Raw genomic sequence first — 22634 nt, 5'->3', positions numbered from 1 at the left:
TCATCTCATTCACATAACACCAATTCCCGTAGCAGTGGAAAACGGCACATTCATCGTGCCAGAAATAGAAGCAGACACAATGGGAATCGATTTCAACAAACAGACTTACTTCACATTAGAGGATGGACACAATCAGTGTTCTCCTATTGGTTCCGGGAAATACTACTGTAGACTAAGTCTCTTGCACAACATGGACCAGAACCCTAATTGCGTAATCGACGAAATATATCATCGACACCCAAAAACCAAATGTGAGATGATAGCCGTACGCTTAGAGGGGACGTTGTGGAAGAGGTTAGCAATGGAAAACACGTGGCTGTTCATTGCTTCACAACCTACGTCCGTTGCAGTCACCTGTAAGGGGCATCGAGAAGAGAAGCTGCTGAAGAATGCTGGAATTTTCCGGATTAAAGAAGGCTGCGTTATCAAAACCAAGAGGCAAACCCTTCATTCAACGATAGAACACCATATGAAGGCTTCTGCTACATACATTAAGCCTTTAGAGTTTGCAGTCGTAGAGTCTTCCGGACTCAGAAAGATCGCTATAATTGATCCGAAGCCAATCATCAATGGGCAGAACTTATTCCACCAAGCCAAAAATGTGGAAGTTCCCGAACCACCAACATACGGAGAAGTTATAACCCATCCAGCCGTGAGCAGTGGATCCGTCTTGCTCATCATTAGTCTACTTTGTTGGATATCCCGGAAGCAGTGGAAAAGGCTCTGGAGCAAATGCCACAAACCAAAGGAAACACTGGCCGAGAAGTTTGGAAAGCTGCGGATTTCTGAACCAGCTCATACTGCCCCCGGCCAGGATGTTCATACATGAACAATATGCTAGTGAGCAAAGAGAAGAGAATTTATTAGCCCCTTGCGGTGCAACGACGAATTTACTAGCCCCTTGCGGTGCAATGACAATTGACACCGCACGGGCTTTCCTCTATGACGCGCGCGGCTACTTGAGCCATTTGTTTTTCTCTTCTCTTTGCTCATCATGCACTTTTTTTAAATAATTTTCCCACAATAAAAATGGATTAGTTAGCAAAATTATTTGTATATAAACCCGAAATTTTGAATCTATAAATCACTTCCCATTCCACAATCAGTGATCTTCTGGCCAGACCTAGCATCCAGCCATTACTCAAGAAAGACATTTAACGCATTGGAGGAACTTGGCATACCTGTTGTCAAGAAGGAAGAAAACCCCCCTAACGTCCCCCAATTGAGGCCTATTGAAACGTTTTGGGCTAATCTTAAGCGAAAGGTGTATGCCCGAGACTTTCGACCCAAAACCGAAGTCACGCTGATGGGAAAAATAAAACGAGAGTTGAAGAAGATGCCAACATCTACATTTTCGACATCAATGGCGAAAGTTCCCCGAATGTGCCGAAAAGCTCACCGGATCGGACCGGATTTTTTCTTGAAATAAGTTCATACATATAGGGGAAAGTGACCATGCTTGATACGATCCAAACTTGATAATAACTATTTTTTTCCTATGTTAATCATTAATTGTGACTCATTTCAATATATTTTAATAGCTGGTCCTAAGCCACACATTTAATAAAAAATGTAGGATCCTAGCTCTTTTTTCCTTGGTTCAAGAAGCAAAAATCAAAAAGAGCTCCAAAACTGTAATTTTGATACATGATCTTTCATAAGTTTTTTCCTAATTAATGTCGCTGTTCAACAAAACTATTATTATAGGCACATAGAGGGTTCATCAGTATTAATATTTATGTAAAAATGTTTTTACTTGGGGACACTGTTTGTGTGGGTGGCGACAAACTCACAAATGCTACCTGTGGCCAACCTATATTTTAAGAATGGTCCATGAATGATAATTTAGATGTGGCAACTCTATCATTAAATGTGATTCTTTCATAATCACACCTATTGGAATCCTCCTATTTTATAGACAACTAGAAACTACAAAGTAAAACACTTAAAATCGATTTAAAAAGGTAATCTGATTCTATTGAGCATCAGCTGACTAATTGTGAAAGCAAATTCGCATAATTTTTGTATAAAAACAATTCTTAGGTGTATACAAACCGCATATGCACTGAAAGAATCACACCGTACATAAACTCCTACAGCTTACAACTAATTTTTACGTATTGTCTACATAACCTCACTTTTATGTTTTTGTTGTTCGCGTAAGAAGTAAGATTGTCCGTGAAAAGATTTGAAAAATTTATTGATTCAAAGTAAGGTAAGTTTATTGTAATTAGTTTAAAGAAAAAAAATCATTCTATTTAATTTATTTATGCAGAAATGGAGAAAAATAAAGTAAAAGACGGAAAACGCAGCACTACCGATGAGGCAGTTATGCAGGCAGCTCTTCAGGAAGTTCTCCAAGGTAGACTGAGAATTAAGGAGGCTTCTTCTGCCTTTGGAATACCTAAACCCACACTGTACGCAAGATTAAGGAAAGTGAAAAAAGAATTATCAGAGTCTCAGACGGTATCTCTGATGATGGGGTTGAAAAAGAAAGAAATGGTCAACAAGTTTGCATCACAACAAATTTTCACCATGCCAGAAGAGAAAAATTTTGTTGGTTATTTGTTGGCTTCCAGCAAACTCAATTTTGGCCTCACTCTGCACAATACCCGGGAACTGGCATACAATTATGCGGTTAGCATTGGTAGGGAAGTTCCAGCAAGTTGGGAGGTCAACAAGAAAGCTGGTCAGAAGTGGGCCCGTTTGTTCTTGAAAAGACACAGGTGGCATAGTAGATTATATTTAAAAGTAGTGTTATTTTTTAATGATTTTTTTTATAGTGAAATCTCGCTTCGGAAACCGGAAGCTACTTCCCTAGCAAGGAATTCCGGTTTCACTCGAGAAAATGTGGAATTGTTTTTTCACAATCTGCAAGAGATCATGCAACAACATCACTTTGAACCGTCTAGGATCTTTAATCTTGACGAAACAGGATTGAGTACGGTTCTTCAACCCCCAAGAGTCGTGGCTGATACGAAATCTAAGCAAGTAGGCAAGTGTGTTACGGCAGAAAGGGGAGAAACCATCACGATTTGCGCTTTTGTGAATGCAGCAGGAGCAACGTTCCCCCCAGTATACCTATTTCCCAGAAAAAGGCAGCATCCTGAGTACATGGAAGGTTGTTTTGAGGGATCAGTAGCCTTTTTTAATGCCAAAGGCTACATGAACTCAGAAACTTTCCTTCTAACTCTTCAGCATTTTAAAACTCAAACTGCCGCTTCCAAAGATGACCAAGTATTATTGATCCTCGATAACCATGTGTCTCACCTGTCCTTAGACGCATTAAAATTCTGTAGAGAAAACGGAATTCATATGTTAACACTCCCTCCACACACAAGCCATCGTACACAGCCATTGGACCTTTCAGTGTTTGGGCCATTCAAAAGATATTGCGCTACTGCTTTCGACAATTGGATGTCAGCAAGAGTAGGGAACAAAGTAAGCCTTCACAACATTGCAAGGCTTTCTTCGGAACCATTCCGAAAATGCATGACATCCAACAATATAAAAGCTGGATTTATGAAGAGTGGCATATATCCCATGAACAGCTCCAAGCTACTTGTGGTTTTTGAGTCTACTGAAACCGCTTCCTCGTCGGTTCAGGAAAACTCAAAACCACCACTACCGCCACTAATGATGATTCCACAAAGCAATTCCGAAATAATACAAGACGCAAGTGCGCAAGGTGAGATAATTGAAGAGGTTAATCGCCAAGATGTAGTGGTCCAGGAGAGCATTGTAAAAGATGAAGTTAGTCGACAAGATGAAGTTCTGGTCAAAGAGAGCAGTGAAGAAGACGAGGTGCCACAGGAGACAAGTCCGGAAGATGATAGAGATGATGATGGAGCTATTGATCTATCTGTTCCTCGACAGATTTCTTCATATAAAATGCCAGACCCAAACCTACATAAGAAGATTTTCCCAATGGCTCCTCTCCTTAAGCCTCTTGATCTTACAATTTCTTCAGATATTCAGCCGTCAAGATCTCAGCTGAGTTTTGGAGGTCTGGAAGTGCTTAAACCGCTACCGAGTCCCCCAAGTTCCTCGAAAAAAATCAGGGGTTTGGGATCAACACTAGTCACAGGATCCCCAGAATTTCACAGGAAGGAGGAGATGGAAAGGAAGAAACACATGAAGGAGGAAAATATGCACATGAAGGAGAAAAATCAGAATAAAACCACAACAAAAAGCACCAAAAGAAAGATCGCCTCTGAGACAGAGATTCCGAAAAGAAAGAGAGGAAGGCCAAGGAAGCTTCCTCTTTCTGATATTTCCGATATTTCAAACAAGATATAACAGTCTGATGCCAAATATTTCTGTAGATATTCAGAATTTATTCATTTAAAAGAATTATGATGACAAAACATTGAATTGAATGAAGTGCAATGAATTTCTAGTGACCTGTTTTTTTGAAATAAAATATTTAAAACTGAATGAGAAATATTTTTTCTGTGAAAATGTTAGGATTGTGTCAGTTTTAAAGGGTCTTATTTTGTTAATAATTCAGTAAACTAAAGGTGTTACTATAAAGCATTTTCTGGATAAACTGAGTTGTTGTTCGATCTTGTGGAGGGTCAGTATTGCATGCAGGAAATTCCATCGAAGCCATTTTATACCACGAAGAGCTCAATGGTTTCCGAAAGTGTAGGACAACTTCTCACTCGCACACCAAATTCACTAATACTACCCTCTCCCCTGAGATATATTGCAAAGATATGCGAAGACATAAGCACAACACCAGTCTCGTAGATATATCACCAGTTCGTAGCTGAAGATTTCACTTGCACTGCCAATCAGAGAGTACTCCTCATCAATGACTTAAGTCTTAAGAGCTATGAGAGATCAGTTACTTCTGCTCGGCATGCCCATTTAGTTTGCGGATTTCGACATCTTTCTTTATCATTCGACTTTATCCTCGTGAATATTCTCATCCTTGTGGAGACAATCTAATTCTGATGCAATATTCAAAATAGCAGGTGTTCCAACTAATCTTACGGGATTTCTTCTCCAAAATATCACCTCGAGAAGAATCACAGATCTCCAGGGTAAGGATATTTCGATTCTTTCTCTAGGCTCTAAGTAAAATCTCAGTCTGTTTCACATCTAAAGCAGTAGAGAATCGATTAAGATACTAAACTGCCCCTCATGGTCTCACAATATCCTTACTGAGGGTCGTCCTGTTCATCCGATAAACCGTAATATGTTGAGATCAGGAATAATCAGTGGTGTGTCTCCATAGAGGTTTCTCGAGGATAACGGAAGGAGCACTTTGCAGAGGAACGGTGAAGCTGATGTGGTCTTTCTCTTCTATGTATTCCCAGTTACTTATTCACTCAAAAACTTAATAACTCAGGAGATATCAGGAATTTTCACGAAATTATTAACCAGATGTTTTTATTTTTCTATGTCAATTGACATAACCTTCAATTCTGTTGCCTGAATTTTAGGGTTGCCAGATGTGAATTTCATGGTCTCAAAGTGAAAAAATGGGTTTCGCTAGTGTCCCAATGTCATAAAAACACGGCTTAGAAAAATTACATAAAAATTATTTTAAAACTAACAATTAGTCGTACAAACGATTTAAACAGATAGATTAGAGTTCCATCTAAACATTGATGGGCAATTTTTTGTATCCGACGAAATTTTTACAGTGAAAATGGGCCTCCGAATTGTCGAATCAATTATTATACAGGAGGGCTCCGAACCCAACATCGATAAAAATCGCCACTGAATTTCCATTTCCTTTTTAAAGAAAATCTAAGGATTTCCAGGAACTATTTGAGGTGGGATTATGAACCTAATAAGTGATACATTTTTTTGTCATAGTGGAAGAATTGTTTCGGTTTGTGTGTTAATCAGAAAAAAAATACAAACCTTGGACATCATTTTACAGTATCAAGCATGGTCACTTTCCCCTACCTTCCAAAACATGTAAAAAGGTTAAAATAAAACTATGTAAAAATATTAGAAAATTGTGCTTTAACTTTGTGCAGATTTCACTGACCATACGTTATTCACTGATAGTTCCATACACAGTCACAGTGATCCTTCAGATTCACTTGCGTCTCTCATCAGCATGATGCAGCTCTCATTAGGAGGGTAATGTCACATTTACAAAGATCTTTTAACAACATCTTATCTACCTTAGTGGACAAGTTACCAGACTAGCGATGAGATTTCTTAAGATTCCAATTGAACAAACTCATAGAATTCCTCAGGATCTCGTCTCCGTTGTCATCATCACGAAACATGATCTCAAAAAATCGTCTAAAACGTAATTTAAGAATTTCTTTGATTCTTTAAACGGACTTGTTAAGTTCACTACACTATGTTCTAATCGTTAGACTGGTCAAGATTGATTTTACTATAAAATTACAGATAAAAAAAGCTTTTCAAATGTACCCCGAACCATTTCAAAGTTACCCCAAATTGGGTACCTTTGAAAAAAATGTCGTACTTTTTTAATTTTCCATTTTAAGAAATACCAGAAGTTTTGACGCTCAAAAATTAAATATGTTATGAATCACAATTAGTAAGAGACTTTATTTCTAATATAATTGATTTCGTTTACTAACACAGGAAAAAAGTTCAAATTCGGAACTTCATTCTCATTTTAAAGGTGCCCCACTTCCTCCTACATAGTTGTAAAAGGATCTATACTTACATCAAAGGTAGGAGACGTAGATAGAAAATAAGGACACGGATTTGTAATCGTCTTTGCAACATCAATGATTTCGACTTTTACTTCTTCTGGCAAATTATTCTTAATCCTACAGTGGGGAACCAAGTCCAAAAGAAAAGTTTTATCTTTAGGGTCCCTGTGAATACGGACTGCTGGGAAAATATTTGTACCACCAACGTCTTTTAGGATAAAGTTGTGTTTTTTGTCCTCATCAAGTTTGAAATACTCCTGCAATCCATCATAAATATCCACCAAAATGAAAGCTTTCAAGTAATTTATCAGATACTTGAAGTATTCAATTTCATTTTTAAACTTTCCATTCTGGATTTCAGGTGGCTCAAGCTTATATCTTACTTTTGTATCCACAACAGAAGCATAAATATTGCCTGAGTAAAAGTACCCATTCATCAAGTCATCTTTGAGCTTTGCAAGCACTGAGTATTTCTCAACAAGAGAATCTCTAGCTTTCCCTTCAAGAACTTTACACAAAGCCCGAGTGAAAAATGCCCAACAGTTGGCACTTCCCTCAATGTTCTTTGCGTACTTGCAAAACACTTCCAAACTGCTCCAGACTTGGTCGGCAAAAGGCAATAAATTCTGTTTGCCTTTCTCTTCGAGATCTACTGCATACCTCACGTATGCCAAGATATCATCCCGAAAGACAACATTTGATCCGAAGATCATGAAAACAATATCCTTAAGTTGATCAAAAGGAACTTCATGTAGTTTTCCAAGAATAACAATCAGCAGAATTGTATCTTCGTGAGATTTGTTATTCTGCAAAGCAGTTTCTTTAAATTTTTCCATATCATCAACAATTTCCAGAAAAGCATCCACAGGACTCATGTGAACTATTGACATAAGTTCTTTTTTGGACATTTTCTGGATGAATCTGCCCTCACTTTGCACATTCCAGGGCCTCGTTCGTGGTATTTCTTCCGATGTGGCATCTGATTAAAAGAAACAAATTCCTAAGCTGCTAAAAACTACTCTTGTTGAGTCTACTACATTTTGTAAAATGAGGAAAGAAAATTCTGCTTTCTATTCTATTCGAACAATTAAGAAACAGAATTCAAACAGAATTAAGATTAAATTGGTGGTTGTGTTGCTTGGATCACTTATTAAAATCGTTTAAAAAAAAAGTCCAGTATGTAAAAAGCTTCCGGAAAACTATACGACCTAAACTCATTTTTCAATAATTTTAGCAAAAAATTAGATTAAAAAAATACTGGGAAGTATAGCACCTTTGATTCTTAGCAGCTTTACAATTTAAGTTTTTAAAGCTGCCAAATGGTACAAAAGGGACAGATAATCCTAACCGGCTCATGTAGGTGAGATTCTTAACGTGAGCTAACTCGGAGTGCATGCAAATTCGATTTGGAGCTGAAGTTGGGAGACGCCATTCAGTTATCTTGAATCAAATTCGTGAAATTATACAAATTTTGTATTTAAACCAAAATATCAAGGATTTGGATGAACTGACAGAAAAGTGTTATATGGGTGAAATGTAGACCAGAATGTTCTCTATAATTTTCCCATAGAACATGATCTCATCGATTACTCAGAAGTCAAGATAATCGAGGTTTTTTGTTTCTTAACTCGTTTTTTCATTCAGAGTGCCCCAAGTAGTCATTTGTTGAACTTCAACTATATCAAAGAATTGTTGTATTTTGCGGGACTTTCCATTTAAACCCCTATTTTAAGTGTCTTGGTGGAGTAGAGGCAGTCAAATTGGCATCTGAGTGGTTTCAAAGCGTTATTATGGGAAAAATCAATTTTTTCACACTTAAACGGCAATATCGGAGTGATAGCGTAGTCTGAGTGGAAAATGATGTATGGACGAAATGTAGAGACAAATGTGCTCTACAATTATGTTGAAGTAATCATCAAAATCGGTTTAGCGACAGTCGAGATAATTGAGGTTATGTGATATTGAAATTGGTTTTTCGACTGTGGCGCCCCTGGTGTTGGTCCCACGAAGTTCAAATATTCTAGAAAGTTGTAGCATTTGGTGAGATCTTTCGTTTAAGCCCTCATTCATCAAAATCGGTCCCATAGAACCGGAGATATGATTTTTTGAATTTCGTGAACTTTGACCCCTCATATCTCCGGTTCTATTGAAACCACAGCGCACATACGCACCATTTTGGAAACGTCCTAGACTGGACTACAACATACTAAAATTTCATTAACTTGCACAATGCCGTTTTTGAGAAAAGTGACTTTGAATTTCGATGAATTTTGACGCTATCACAGCGCCACCTGTGGCGACTTTTTGAACTTCCATCTGAAAGTGCTCATCGAGACGAAACCAAAAAGGTAAAATTTAGGTCGCTATGTTAATTAGAATCGGAGATAGAGGCCGGTCAATGTTCGAACTTTGACCCCTTATAGCTCGGGTCAGGGGTTTTAGATCGACTTAAGGTTTTTTTTGTTTGATAGGTATAATCAACGGCTACAACATACTAAATTTTCAGCCCGATGCACAATGGAATTTTTGAGTTATTTAACTTTTAAGATTTAAAAATTTTCTTTTTAAAAAAAGCGCCCCTAGCGGTGGTTTTATGAACTTGCGATGTTAGAAGGGGAAGTGGCATTTCATGAGAGCTTTCAAAAATGCCCTCACTTTTTAAATTCTGAGAATTAGAACCGGAGTTATGGCCATTTTAAGAAATTTTTTTTGGACCCTTGTAGCTCGGGTCAGGGGGGTCGGGGGACCTTATTTATTTTATTTATTTTATTTATTTATTTATTAATAAAATGAGTGCTATTGAGAAAAGTTCTCTTGAAAGCACAAAGAGTTATAAACGGTTTAAAATAAGGTTAGCGTCCACCGCCGTCTTAGTGTTGGTGACCAACCTCCAGAGCCAAACGGTGGAAATGCTCCTTCGTAGGTTGTATAAGCCATCTGAGCAAAACAAAAACCAAAAAGTATGTACTGTACAAAATTGAAAGAAAAAAGAGAAGAAAAAAAAAAACCAAAGAAAAGCAGTCAAGACGACATGAAGGATCGAATGAGCCGCTGCCTCTTCTCTCTGGGTAGCTCATTCCAGAGAGTCACCCCCATGACAAAGAGTGAGCAATGAAGAATGCGGCTCCCCGACCTGGGGACGACGAGATAGGAAGACCTGGTAGACGAGCCCGGCTGCAGTAGTTCAGCCAGATAACCAGGCTGACCGCATTGAAGCACCCGACATAAAAAATCGACTGCTCGTGACTGCAGGAAGAGTGGGAAAGATTGCCCCAATACTACAGTATGATAATGAGAGACATGGTCGTAAGGACGAAGTGAAAAAATGAAACGAATGCAATTATTAAAAGTTACGGTCAGTCGCCGAAGCGAGGCTTTATCGCACGAGAAAAATAACTCAGCACCATAGGAAAAAAGAGGAAGGAGCAGGGCACGAACTAAAAGTAGCCGAATATCCTGAGGGATGAAGAATTGATGTCTTCTAAGTGTATAGAGGGAAAAGTTCACTCTCCTACTGATGTAGGAGATATGATCGTCCCAGGCCAAATAATCGTTGAAAATGACTCCAAGATTTTTAGCCTTATGGACCTTAAGTTTGGTATTGATGGAAAGCTCTAAGGCCCAGCTATAACATACTAAAATTTGAGTCCGCTGAATGCCATAGGGGCGGAGCTATTGAGAAAACAAAAAAGGGGGGTCTTCAAAATGGCGGAAGGAGGGGTGGGGGGTCTATGCACCAAGTTGCAATTTTCACCCGATATATAACCTTTGCCGAAAACCGCAAGTCGATATCTTTTTTAGTTTAGGAGCTATTAAGCTCCAAAGAGCGGCCGGCCGGCCGGCCGGGAACGTAACTTAGCCACATATATATTCGGAATCAGGAAGTGGCGAAACGGGCGAAACACATTTTGGCCAAGTTTGAGGTCGATCGGACGACATGAAATTTTGTTAGGATTATAGTAGGTGAGATTGTTAAGAATCTCACCTAATATTTAATTTGGAGCAACAATGTGGTATTAACCTGACGATCCGAGGAACACTGCCGATCGCTGGTACTCTTCCCTTATTTTTTCCATATAAAATCGACTAAATCGCAATGCAAGGCCTACTTTGTCGTGTTATTTCAAGGTACCATAACTTTAAAGAAAAAAATCTGAGTATAAGGTTTAGTGAGGATGGTGAGGATACTAGTCAACTATTTTTTGGCAGTATTAGATTTAAAAAATTCGAAAATTTTTTTTCGATTTTTTTTCGATTCAGTAGAGTTCCTCAAATTTGAACATTTGGGGGGTATAGATGACATTTCTCACTCAAATTTGAACGATATTTTCAAAAACGTAATAGAATTCATGCGAATTGCACTTTCCGTAAATTAAGATAAACAACTTTAGAGAATATATCAATGTTATTTATTGTGAAATAAATGGAATTTGGTGTGGAACTTAATATAATACGATAATATTGAGGAAATACCAGAGAAAAATTGCACTCCACGCAAAACTTTCTTCACATAACCTCAAATTTTACATTTTGAACTCAACCGTCGTTCAAATTTGAGGAGTTCAAATTTGAGGAACTCGACTGTATTCTGCCCCACTGTGCGACGCCCTTCCTACCAATTGGGTTCCTTCGACCCTATACTAACAAAAATTTTACAGACAGAATTAGACTCTCTCTCAATCGGGAATATGGGGCAAAATGTCATCCGGTTTAGCGATTTTATTGAGCGTCAAAGCCTTTGTAAATTCCTCAAAAAGCGCTCAATTATAAAGAATCACGATAAAATAAGAAGAACTACAGCGAATTTGAGCGATTTAGCTTCATAATTAAACGTAAAAATTGTCAACAAAATTTGTCGCCCGATTGAAAAAGAGCCGATTGAGTGAGAGTCTACTGTAATGCAGTTTCTACGAATAATTATATATATAGCAAGATTAGAAAATATAAAATTAAATCATGAAGCAATCACTTCTATAAAATACAAATTTTGCCTCAATGAATTGCCCCTTTGAAGTGCTAAATAGAAAATTTTGCAAACGTTGCCAGAAAATCAATGTAAACTTTTTATTCTCGAGCTAGTGCATTTAGAAAATGTCATGATTACACTGGTTTTTAATCAGAAGAGATAAGAAATTTATGATTGATTATGCGTTTGTTTACCTTCAGCTTTCCCGGGAATTCTTCTCCAACTACGCGGGGAATCCCCGGAATCAGCCAGATGCATCCTCCTCATTGCTTCGATTGGGGCTCTTTCAGGCACTGTTTCCCTGGATCTGGAGGATCCTTGAAGTCCATTAACATCCCTCTCGCACCAGGAATCCTTTTTTCTTGCACCACTCATTTTCACTAAATTGATTGGTTTTTTTGTGTTAAAATTGAAGGGATTGGAATTATACCATTTTCACACCAGAGAACAGAGAAATATCACGTTAACAATCTATTTAAATCAATTATTTGTATTATTTTTTTCAAGACAAATTCTCTAAAAATATTTTAATTCAAGCGAATTCAAGATGTTTGTTCTGGATGAAATTGACATTGGAAATGACAGCACAGCACGCGCGTGCGCAATCACCAACAACGTTAAAATGTTTTTTCTATTTTCCACCAGAGCGCTTACTCTCGAAAAAAAGGACTATTCAAATGTTTAAATTGTAACTGTATTTTTCCAAAAAACCGGACAAGAGGTAAGTCATTGAGAGTTACGATTACTACGCTTTTAGATACATTTTTTAACTAAAAATTTTCTAATCAAACCCTGAGCCAAAAAAATCACATAGAACACCAAATTGGCATAATATGCCCAGTGTGTAATAATGTAATAATGTAATAATAATGTAATAAACCCAAAGTGGCATTTTAATCCAATTTTAAGTTTGGAGCATCATAGTAGGAATTCTATTCAATATTATGCTAAAGTGATAACACGAATGTGTAGAGAATTTAATTAGCTTTCGTTTAGTCCAAAAAAAAATAGTTGATAACTTTTTTATTATTTAAAAAATTGGGAAAAAACCAAAAAATGGGCGTAGAATACCAAATTGTCGTAAAATGCCACCTTTTTTTATATGGAGTTTGCATCCAAAATGGACATTTGAATGGTTTATTCTACATAACCTAAAAAATGTTACCATTTTTTTGAATTTTGTCATGATTCGAAAAAATCTTAAAAAATACGTGAAAATGTTAAAATAATTATTAAAAATTAAATAATATAAGACCTAAAATTGTTGTAAAGTGGTACTACAGAGAAAAATAAGGTGAAAATTCACTTTTCGTCTCATTTTTCTTTTCCGAATTTCTATTGGAACTTCACATAAAATTTTATTAAACAAAAAGCGCAAATTATATATGAGAATTTGAAAATTTTACAGGAAAATATATAGATATGTGTTCTAAGATCCTTACCAAATTGCTAAGAAAATGGAAATTCAATAGAAATTGTCTTTTTTCTACAAAAATCTGTAAAATTCACTTTGGCATTTTTTGTCCATTTTCACAAAATTTATATAAAATTGACAAGAAAATGCGGAAAATATTTATTCAAAAAAATAATTTACGAGTCCTCGAACTGCTGTAGAAGTCTTACGGAACAAAAAACTCGAAAATTTGGTTTTTTGTGGAGAATATCTATACTGGCATTTTATGCCAATTTGGTATTTTACGTGATTTTTTGACTCGGGTTTTAAAGTGTTAAATGTAACCGTCGAGAACTTGTTCGGATTACGGCGATCCGGATTAGAAAGCGGGCATTGTAAATATTTTTACTTTTTTCACATATTTACGATTACAGTAGACTCTCGCAAATTCGGCTCTTTTAAGATCGGGCTACTTTTTAATTCGGGCAGCGGTTACATTTGAAAAAAGTTTGTTGTCATTTTTCAAGTTTGATTATGATTAACAAATGAATTAAATATGCTCAAATTTGGCATGGTTTCTCTTAGTTTTGATGTGATTTTGCATTATTGAGGGATTTTCATGCAATTCACGTTATATATGAATGTGTAAACTCAATATTTGTATGCACATGAATAAAAAATCGTTGCATTTTAAAAAGTGTGTCGCCCGAATTTGTCTAATTCGGCTGACATTTCGGTCCCAAATGCCCGAATCTGAGAGAGTCTACTGTAGTTGGAACCAACTTTCTAGCGATGAAACACAATAAATGTTAACAGTTTTGGTTATGTGACAAAAGCCATTGAAATGTCGATTTCTGATGCCAAACTCCATAAAACAAGGGGAAGTATTTTAGGGTGAAAGGAACACCTATTGACACAAGAATTTATCATTCCATAGGGGACTGTAGGCATGGTTCGCACAGAGTGAACCTTCAAACAATACGAATTTTGTCTATGTTTAGAGCTGATTGGTCATTTCCTAGCCATAAAATGATTAGAAAGAAATTCATTTATTTGCAAATTCAAATCAATTGATCAATTAACGCACAATAAGATTATATATTTCAACATAGTAGATTTTCACTTAAACTTTAAATCGTTTCATAGCAAGGATCTTCCTTGTTGAGCTCTCCAGTTGGACATCCATTTTTGGAGATCTTGATGAAGTCTTCAGCGCTATGCACTAGAATTTCGCATCCGTGCTTCTCACATTTCACAGGAAGACCCGGCCCAATGGACTCCTTCGCTTCTAGCTTCTCCTTGACCTTTCCCCATGTCTCGTTCTTCTCTATGAAAGGCTCCAAATCACCCACGATATACAAGCCTTTGAAGGGAAGTCATGAAATTATAAAATTTAGAAAATACATAAAACACGAAGAATTTACCTTCTTGAGCTCGAGTCATCAAAATGCACAGTCGATATTCAGCGGCCAAAAAATCGTAGTCCGTTTCCTTATCGACTTTTGCAAGAGATACAATTGCAATGCGGCATTCTTCTCCCTGAAAATGGTCAATTACTTGAACTTCAACATAGTGAAGCAGAGGAAAATACTTCTTCATTGAATCAATGACTGCGGATTCCAGCTTGGAATACAGTGCGAGAATCACAATTTCATGGGCTTGGTATCCTTGCTGACGAAGATAATTCGCCAGGCAAAGACTGAAAAGTGTCTGATGGAAAACTTCCTCTGTCAACTCTGGATATTCTTCAACAGGATACTCTTTGATCAAATGATCAAGGGAAGAAGAGTTTTTGAGAGTGACACAGAAGAGATTCTTAGGGATTCCTTTGATAGGCTCGTAGTTCTGGACGTTATCCCCATCCTTGAGATCATCGTAAATCGTTCCGCGAACCAAATCGGCAATCTAAAAGTCATACTCATTATTCGATGTCCTGTGGAGCGTTTTAGGTTAAAGTAACTTACTTCAGAATGCATTCGGTACTGAACATTGAGGCGAACAGTGTTAAGATTATTCTCCAAAAGACGTTCAATAAACATAATTTTGGGACAATAGCAGAAAAAGTGATGATACTGAAGTTGTCCCAATCGTTTATGATCGCCAATGAAAATCATTTGTTCCGTATGCTCCGTTAGGGATGTAACAATATGTGGTTCGGGGATATTGTGCGCATCATAAAATATCACTGAGGAATACAATGTAAAATTCTTATTAATATGTTTTTTTTTTGCAAGTAAAAAGTTGAACCAATTATTACCAACTGATGGACGAAGAAGGTCCAGCAATTCATGGTATTTTGACACTCCTGTTGTTGTTACCCCTATTATTCGTGCATCTTTACAGTTATAGTACATATTGAGCGATCTTATCTTCAAAAACTGATTTTTTGCCTCAATTAGGTTTTGGAAATCTTCTTCAAGATTTGAAACTTCTTCACTTCCTTCAAGACTGCATTGTATCAATAAATTTATTCATTGCTGCAATACATTTACTGTTAGTGTGTTTACGTAGACGACAATATCGAGGATCGAATATGTCATCATTCAATGTATGCTTTTCCACATTTGCATCCTTATAATACCATCCAATCCTTGCAACTTTGTCAGTCAATTTAGACGATTTTAGGATAATTTTATCCAGAACAAAATTTTTGTATGCCACAATAAGAATCTGGGAAGATGAATTTTCCAGGATATCTTTGATGATATTGAGGGTGATTCTTGTCTTCCCAGATCCCGGAGGGCCATCAATTAGACTTACTTCTCGCGTGAGTGCCATTTCAATAGCCTCAATCTGCTTCTGATTTAGCCCCATTTTTTTAATCTGTGAATCTTTCTTTAGACTGTCGTAGTCTGGAATGTGAGGAAGAATGGCAGAAGACTCACAGGATACCAAGTATTTCTTCATAGGAAGTAAAGCTGTTGACATTCTCTTCAAAGTTCTTAGTGTGTGGATTTTAGGTTCAAACACATCTGGTATTACCACAAGGAAAAGATCTCTGTCCAGAATACACTCCTTGACATTTTCCATCCATAATATGTCCACGATCAAGAATCCCTCCTGTTTTAATTCCTCTGTCAAATATACCACCCAAGCCATTGTGATATTCTTAAAAAAAAAAAGATATACAGAACTTTTGTTCAAGATCAGCTAAATAGATCCATTTATTCAGGCTCAGAAAATAGATAAAATTCTATGCTAATGTTGAAGACATTCAAAAGAAAATCAGTGATACAGCAAGGAATATTCAACCAAAATAATTTTCCTTAAGAAATTGCAAAAAGAAATTCAAATTATTTAATTATTACACAACTTTTAAAAAATATTTTTAAACTTAAGAATTGCGTAGTAATACGCCCTGTGTAAGTTATAAGTCTGACATCATACATTTGCTTTTTGTACTTCTAATGATAAACCATCGCTATATTAATTTAAAAGCATTCCTTATTTACCTCAAAATTAGGAGACGTTGAGAGAAATAGAGGAGTTGCATTCCTAATACATTCTATGCCATCAATGACTTCGGCTTTTCTGTCCTCTCGCAATTTTCCATTATTTCTGCTGCGAGGAGCGAAATCCAGAAGGAAGTATTTGTCTTGTAATAGTGTGAATGGTGGATAGTCCTTGTGAATACGGACTACTGGAAACATTCTCGTACCACCGATATCCTTGAAATTGTCAATGCATCTTTCGTCTTCCTCCAATTTTTTATATTCTTGCAATCCATGATAGAGATCAACCAAAAAGTAACTCTTCAAGTAAGATATGAGGAAATTCAAATACTCTTTAGCATCTTTGAATTTTCCACCCTCAGTTTGGGGATAATATGTAAATTGTTCATTTTTCAAATCATCAAGGCAGACATAAATGTTGTCTTTGTAAGTAAAGTTTACCTCCAATTCGTCTTTCAAACTGGAAAACATTGAGTATTTCTCCACAAGAGAATCTCTAGTTTTCCCTTCAAGGACTTTACACAAAGCCCGAGTGAAAAATGCCCAACAGTTGGCACTTCCCTCAATATTCTTTGCGTACTTGCAAAACACTTCCAAACTGCTCCAGACTTGATCGGCAAAAGGCAATAAATTCTGTTTGCCTTTCTCTTCGAGATCTACTGCATACCTCACGTACGCCAAGATATCATCCCGAAAGACAACATTTGATCCGAAGATCATGAAAACAATATCTTTAAGCTGATCAAAAGGAACTTCATGTAGTTTTCCAAGAATAACAATCAGCAGAATTGTATCTTCGTGAGATTTGTTATTCTGCAAAGCAGTTTCTTTAAATTTTTCCATATCGTCAACAATTTCCAGAAAAGCATCCACAGGACTCATGTGAACTATTGACATAAGTTCTATTTTGGACATTTTCTGGATGAATCTGCCCTCACTTTGCACATTCCAGGGCCTCGTTCGAGGTGGTACTTCCTCCGAATTCTTTGCTGGATTGAAATAAATATGAATTCGTAAACTAAGTTCTAAAGTCTATATATCTCTTTGATAAAGGGAAGAAAATTCTATTTATGTTTTCGAATTTTATATAGAGAGATGTGAATTTTTCGCATTCAATAATCCTGATAGGGTTTCTATTGAAAATAAATTATATGCAGAAAATATGAGATCTTTAGCACTATAAGCCAATGTCACTTTCAATTCTAAGTAATATCCTTAGACCACAAAATTTAACCCCTATCCTAAATTGGTGACCTGACATGATCTAACAGGCAGTTCCGTTTTGAAAGACATTCTGGCAAAATGTTATAATTTTTTACGTTGCTTTGCTTTGAGCTTGAGCCTTAGTGGATCAGTGGATAGTGTCTCTGTGACTGTGACGTCTCGGGTTCAAAGCTTTCTCGTGCCATAAATTCGGCTTTGAATTCGTCCAGTGAATGAATGAATAGTAATGCCAATGGTGCACTTTATCAGTGAACCGCCTCTACACAAGATAGAGGCTGGCACGAGAACGAGTTTCGGTATGAAAGTGGCACTTCAGTCGATACAAAAATTCACTCTCCACTGATCCAAACACACACCGAGATGGGCTGCTGTGATATAGTAGCGACACTGGGTGTATACAGAGCTGTGATGGGGGTAAGGAACCGACGTAACAATTTATTAACAATAATCCGGTAATCGTCGGATGGGAAATTTCATCCCAGAATAAACAAACTTTTCTCACATTTTTCCCAGAGCTTTCAGTGCCCTACGCACCTTCTTCAGTGGCTATAGGAGTAATTTCATTACACAAAATTAATTTACAAATTTACTTTTCATTTTCATCTTTTCACTCACTCAAAAATGTCAGGTTTCTTGGGCTTGCCACATGGATTTTGCGATTGATACACATCAAATTGTTTGAAATCCAACGATTTTTTTGTTTACATTGGTAATTTGTGGATTGAATCCTGACCTGATCGAATCGACATTCTCTCTAACCTCTCTAAACATGCGTACTGTCCAAAAAAGCTACAGTGAGAAAAAATTACAGCAGATAGAGCACATTTCCTTTAACAAAAAACCCCAAAACAGGGACAATATGTCAATAAAATTTTGACAATTCAACTGTCTCATACGGATTTTTTATGTCACACGGGAAAATAGTCCACGGATTAGTCATAAGTCTACTGTAACCTCAAAGTGATCCTTTCACGTGAAGTTTTCGCAAGTTACAGAATCTCTTTTGCTATCACTTCAGTGAAGCGTTCACCAATTTTGACTGGTGATCACTTCACAGAGTTACAGAATCCCCCCACCCACCCCCTGGGAGGCATTGGTAATCCGAAATGGAGAACTGACCCCTGGCAAAATCTTATCTTATCTTAGACCGGATCCCGATGATCTCGAAATTCAAAATAGCAACAATTTATTTTGCTTTTTCAAAATTTAATGGATCACTTGCCCATATTGATCATGATCAGTTTTAAGTGAGTTTTCCCAAAAAGTTTGATTGATAAGAAATCAGAAAAGTTAAGCCATATGGCTAAGCCTTAGGTCTGAAGCCCGCATTATGTTACCTTGAGCTTGCCTAAAAAATTAAGCTAAAACTTTTAAAATATTGGATTAGAATTGGATTTTTTGAGACTTTCTCAGAAAATTCTTGATATTTGCATTCGAAATACGGTATTTTAAAGAAAATTTTCTAAAAATATTCTTCTTAAGTATTAGCTAATATAGGGCACTATTCTGCGAATAAAGATAAAGTTTCAAAATAAAGATTTTAAAAATTTCGAGATTTGGCATTCTGCGATCTTGGATAAAAAGTCGAAGAAACGCAAATAAAGATTTCAATATCCAAACTGTCACTTATGCCTTGTCATTTTGGCACTTTAGTCAACCAAGCCGATTTCTTGGTAGGAGTAGGAGATATTTTTTCTAGTTAATTTTCACGACAAGGAGTGGAAATTTTCTTTTAAAATTGTGGTGGACGAGGAAAATCTTTCGGGTGGTATGAAATAGCTTACAAAATTGTCAACTTTAAGTGCAAAAGTCCTGGAAATAATTTCACTTTTCATACACTTCTCAGGTACTTTGGGAAAAAAATATTTCCGGAACAAAAAGAGTTTGAAATTGATTGAACAGCAAGAAATCTGAGGGAATGTTTTATAAATTTTAGACGATTAGATTAAGGTACAGAAACCCCGAATTTCATGTTCAATTGTTTTTAATGTAGATTTTTGAGTGCACTTTTTACAAAATTTCTTAGATGGATTTACCGATTTAAGAATCAGGAAACATCTGGCAGCAAAACAGAGTTAGTTTGTCAAAAATTAAAATTTTGACTACATACTGAGATGCAAGGGATCCCTTCAACTTGAAATCAGTCATAGAGAACCCAGATAACTCTCAGCTACCGGTTCATCACTGTCATTGTCATTAGATCGAAAAATAATGATCACTGTGTTATAAAACGTGTGAGGTTCTAGTCGAGGAAATTCCTTTAGATTCTAAACCTGAAGCTTCGGCACATAAAGTACCTGTAGCAATAACGAGGGCAACGAGGGCTAGGATTGCGTAGGCAGAAGATAACCATAAAAAAAGCAAACTGGACGTTCTTAGGAAAAGTCTAGCCGGACTCATTCAAATAAAAACGAAACGCCAGGCATAGAGAAGAGAAAGTGAGATGATTGAATGAGAAAAACTTGGGAACTCCTTAGCGAGCCCTACCTTTAACAATTTCTAAAAATAAGAAATAGATACATAAGGGTACAAAGGATCATTTCTCGCTAATACCTACGATTTTAACTGCTCGAACTCCAAGAGAGAGCAGTTTCCACAATCTTTGTTGAACTATAAGATTTAGAGAATAAATTCAGTTCAGATTTTTAATTCATCAAAATTTTACCGTCTTCTGGAATAGTACATCTTTTCGAAGTATATGACTGAATATAAGTGTTTTTTGTTGAAATAAAAAAATAAAGTTGTATTTATTGTGTTCCTAATGTATTAGCGTATTACCCTCGTTATACTGCCTCTGCATCCTTAAATTTTTTAATAAATTAAAAGATCTGGCTTCAATGATTTTCAAACGAGTTTCAAAACGCAAATAAAGATTTCAAAGCACCTCCGGACCATCTTTGAAATCTTTATGAAAATTAAAGAATATTGAGGTTAGAATTACCTTGAAATCTTGGGCGCAGAATACCAAATCTTGAAATATTTTTATCCAAGCTAAAAATAAAGATATTTGACAGCTTTATTTTCAAATCTTGATTGTAGAATACCAAATCTTTATATTTTTTTTATTTCTTTATATTTTATCTTTATTCGCAGAATAGAGCCCATAATTTCGTATTTGGCTCCCTTCTTACTAAAAATCCTGGCAACAACCCTGCTCCAATTTGTGTTCCTTCGGCCCTATTACTAAGATACATTTTACAGACAAAAAATGTAATACAGTTTCTGCTTAGAAAAGATAAAATTAAATCATGAAGCAATCACTTCTATAAAATACAAATTTTGCCTCAATGAATTGCCCCTTTGAAGTGCTAAATAGAAAATTTTGTAAACGTTGCCAGAAAATCAATGTAAACTTTTTATTCTCGAGCCAGTACATTTAGAAATGTCATGATTACACTGGTTTTTAATCAAAAGAGATAAGAAATTTATGATTATTATGCGTTTGTTTACCTTCAGCTTTCCCGGGAATTCTTCTCCAACTACGCGGGGAATCCCCGGAATCAGCCAGATGCATCCTCCTCATTGCTTCGATTGGGGCTCTTTCAGGCACCGTTTCCCTAGGTGATCCTGGAAGCCCGTCAACTTCTCTCACGCGCCAGGAATCCTGATTCCGTGCACTATTCATTTTCACTGGATTTTGCTTGCTTTTTAATATTAAAATTGAGGGAAAACTTAATATGGATGCCACATGCAAACGCCAAAAAGCCAATTTTCTGTTAAACACTGTTTGATCCACTTGATCCAAATGAATTATTGCATAAAACAAGAGACAATACCACTTTATCTATAGATCTTTATAATAATAAGCCAATTTTAAGATAATTTATTAAAGAAAAACTTAAGAAAGTTGGGAGAAAAATTTATAACTGAACTTTTCTTGTGAAATTCCCTCTATTCACCACTGCAGCGCTGTCGTCGGAAAGGCCTATTCAAATGTTAAGGTTCCCGGCTGACCAGGTGTTAACAGTTGGCAAACACCTGGCTAACAACTCTGTTAACAAGTTGGTCTCCCTAACAAAAACATCTCACTTTTTGTTCCAAAATGGGACAGTTCAGCGTTCATTGGTGGTCAAGATGAATAAAAACAAATAACAAAGTAATAAGGTGGGCCAGATCGAGCTGGTGATGACGTAGATACTTTGTGGAGGTTATGTCAAAAATCAGCTGTTCGTGATTCGCGCCAAAACTCATGCGAATACTTCTATAAAATTTTGGGAATATATCAGAATTATTAGTTTAATTGTTAACAGTAATGGCTATTTTTATCAATTAAACTAATAATTGATGTTGTTTCTGTTTTTCTCATACTTTTTTGCCACAAAATTCCACTGGACAAAAATTATTTCCACAAAACCCGGCAGACCATACACCATATAAGCAAATCACAAATGTGTCAGAACATTCAATACTCATATGTTCTTTGGAAAAACTCAGAATAAGTAAAATAACATAGAATTCAAAGCATAAAAATCACGTAGAATACCAAATTAATATAAAATGCCGAGTTCAGATATTCTCAATAGAAAGCAAATATTAATTTTCTTTAATTTCGTAAGACTTCTACAATAATTTTAGGGACTTATAAATCCATTTCTCCCACTAAGATTTCCCCATTTTTTGCGGTTTTGAGTTAAATTAACAAAAAAACACGAAACATGTTAAAATGAGTTTCCATTGATTTTATTAACAATAAGCTAATTTATTAAGGTTTTTTTTCCAACACTTTAGCGAGAATTCTATCACACATACCAATATACTTTCCTCCAAAATCTATCAGGTATGAGTTTCTAAAAATCTATCTCAGGTATTAGTTTTTTCAGAAAATTTTATTTAACTGCCAAGAGCAATTCAGAAAAGAAATTTAAGATGATATTTGTATTCTCAACTTAGGTTCTTCAGTACTATTTTACGACTATTTTGTATCTTATATTACTTAATTTTTA

At 36.2% G+C, this 22634-nt stretch overlaps 2 protein-coding genes and 1 pseudogene across 3 annotated transcripts; 1 reads left to right on the top strand and 2 right to left on the bottom strand.

Annotated features, from left to right (window-relative positions):
- The first annotated feature begins 3492 nt into the window (after positions 1–3492).
- LOC129799341 (uncharacterized) lies at positions 3493–4299 on the top strand. Its single transcript, XM_055843149.1, has one exon. The coding sequence runs from the start codon at positions 3493–3495 to the stop codon at positions 4297–4299; it is 807 nt and encodes a 268-aa protein (XP_055699124.1).
- A 2227-nt stretch (positions 4300–6526) lies between these two features.
- On the bottom strand, positions 6527–12223 carry LOC129798010 (uncharacterized). The gene is made up of 2 exons (XM_055840940.1): positions 11817–12223; positions 6527–7635 (listed from the first exon to the last, which is right to left on the bottom strand). The coding sequence occupies exons 1-2, from the start codon at positions 11995–11997 to the stop codon at positions 6638–6640; spliced, it is 1179 nt and encodes a 392-aa protein (XP_055696915.1). The 5' UTR covers positions 11998–12223; the 3' UTR covers positions 6527–6637.
- Positions 12224–14048: 1825 nt separating this feature from the next.
- On the bottom strand, positions 14049–21611 carry LOC129798008 (NFX1-type zinc finger-containing protein 1-like; annotated as a pseudogene). The gene is made up of 6 exons (XR_008751379.1): positions 21142–21611; positions 16468–17456; positions 15273–16123; positions 14980–15200; positions 14440–14920; positions 14049–14378 (listed from the first exon to the last, which is right to left on the bottom strand). The product of XR_008751379.1 is annotated as an NFX1-type zinc finger-containing protein 1-like (transcript).
- Between the last annotated feature and the right edge of the window lie 1023 nt (positions 21612–22634).

This window comes from Phlebotomus papatasi, chromosome 1, assembly GCF_024763615.1.
Source record: "Phlebotomus papatasi isolate M1 chromosome 1, Ppap_2.1, whole genome shotgun sequence".
In the NCBI taxonomy this organism is placed as follows: domain Eukaryota; kingdom Metazoa; phylum Arthropoda; class Insecta; order Diptera; family Psychodidae; genus Phlebotomus; species Phlebotomus papatasi.
The sequence above is the reverse complement of the archived record's forward strand: the minus strand, read 5'-3'. Positions and strand labels throughout refer to the sequence as shown.

Bases quoted from the DNA above. Each gene is read 5' to 3' on its own strand.
- LOC129799341 (XM_055843149.1), top strand. From the start codon at position 3,493: ATGACATCCAACAATATAAAAGCTGGATTTATGAAGAGTGGCATATAT.
- LOC129798010 (XM_055840940.1), bottom strand. From the start codon at position 11,997: ATGAGTGGTGCAAGAAAAAAGGATTCCTGGTGCGAGAGGGATGTTAAT. The intron at 7,636-11,816 runs GTAAACAAACGC...TCTTTTAATCAG, and splicing joins AATTCCCGGGAAAGCTGAAG to ATGCCACATCGGAAGAAATA.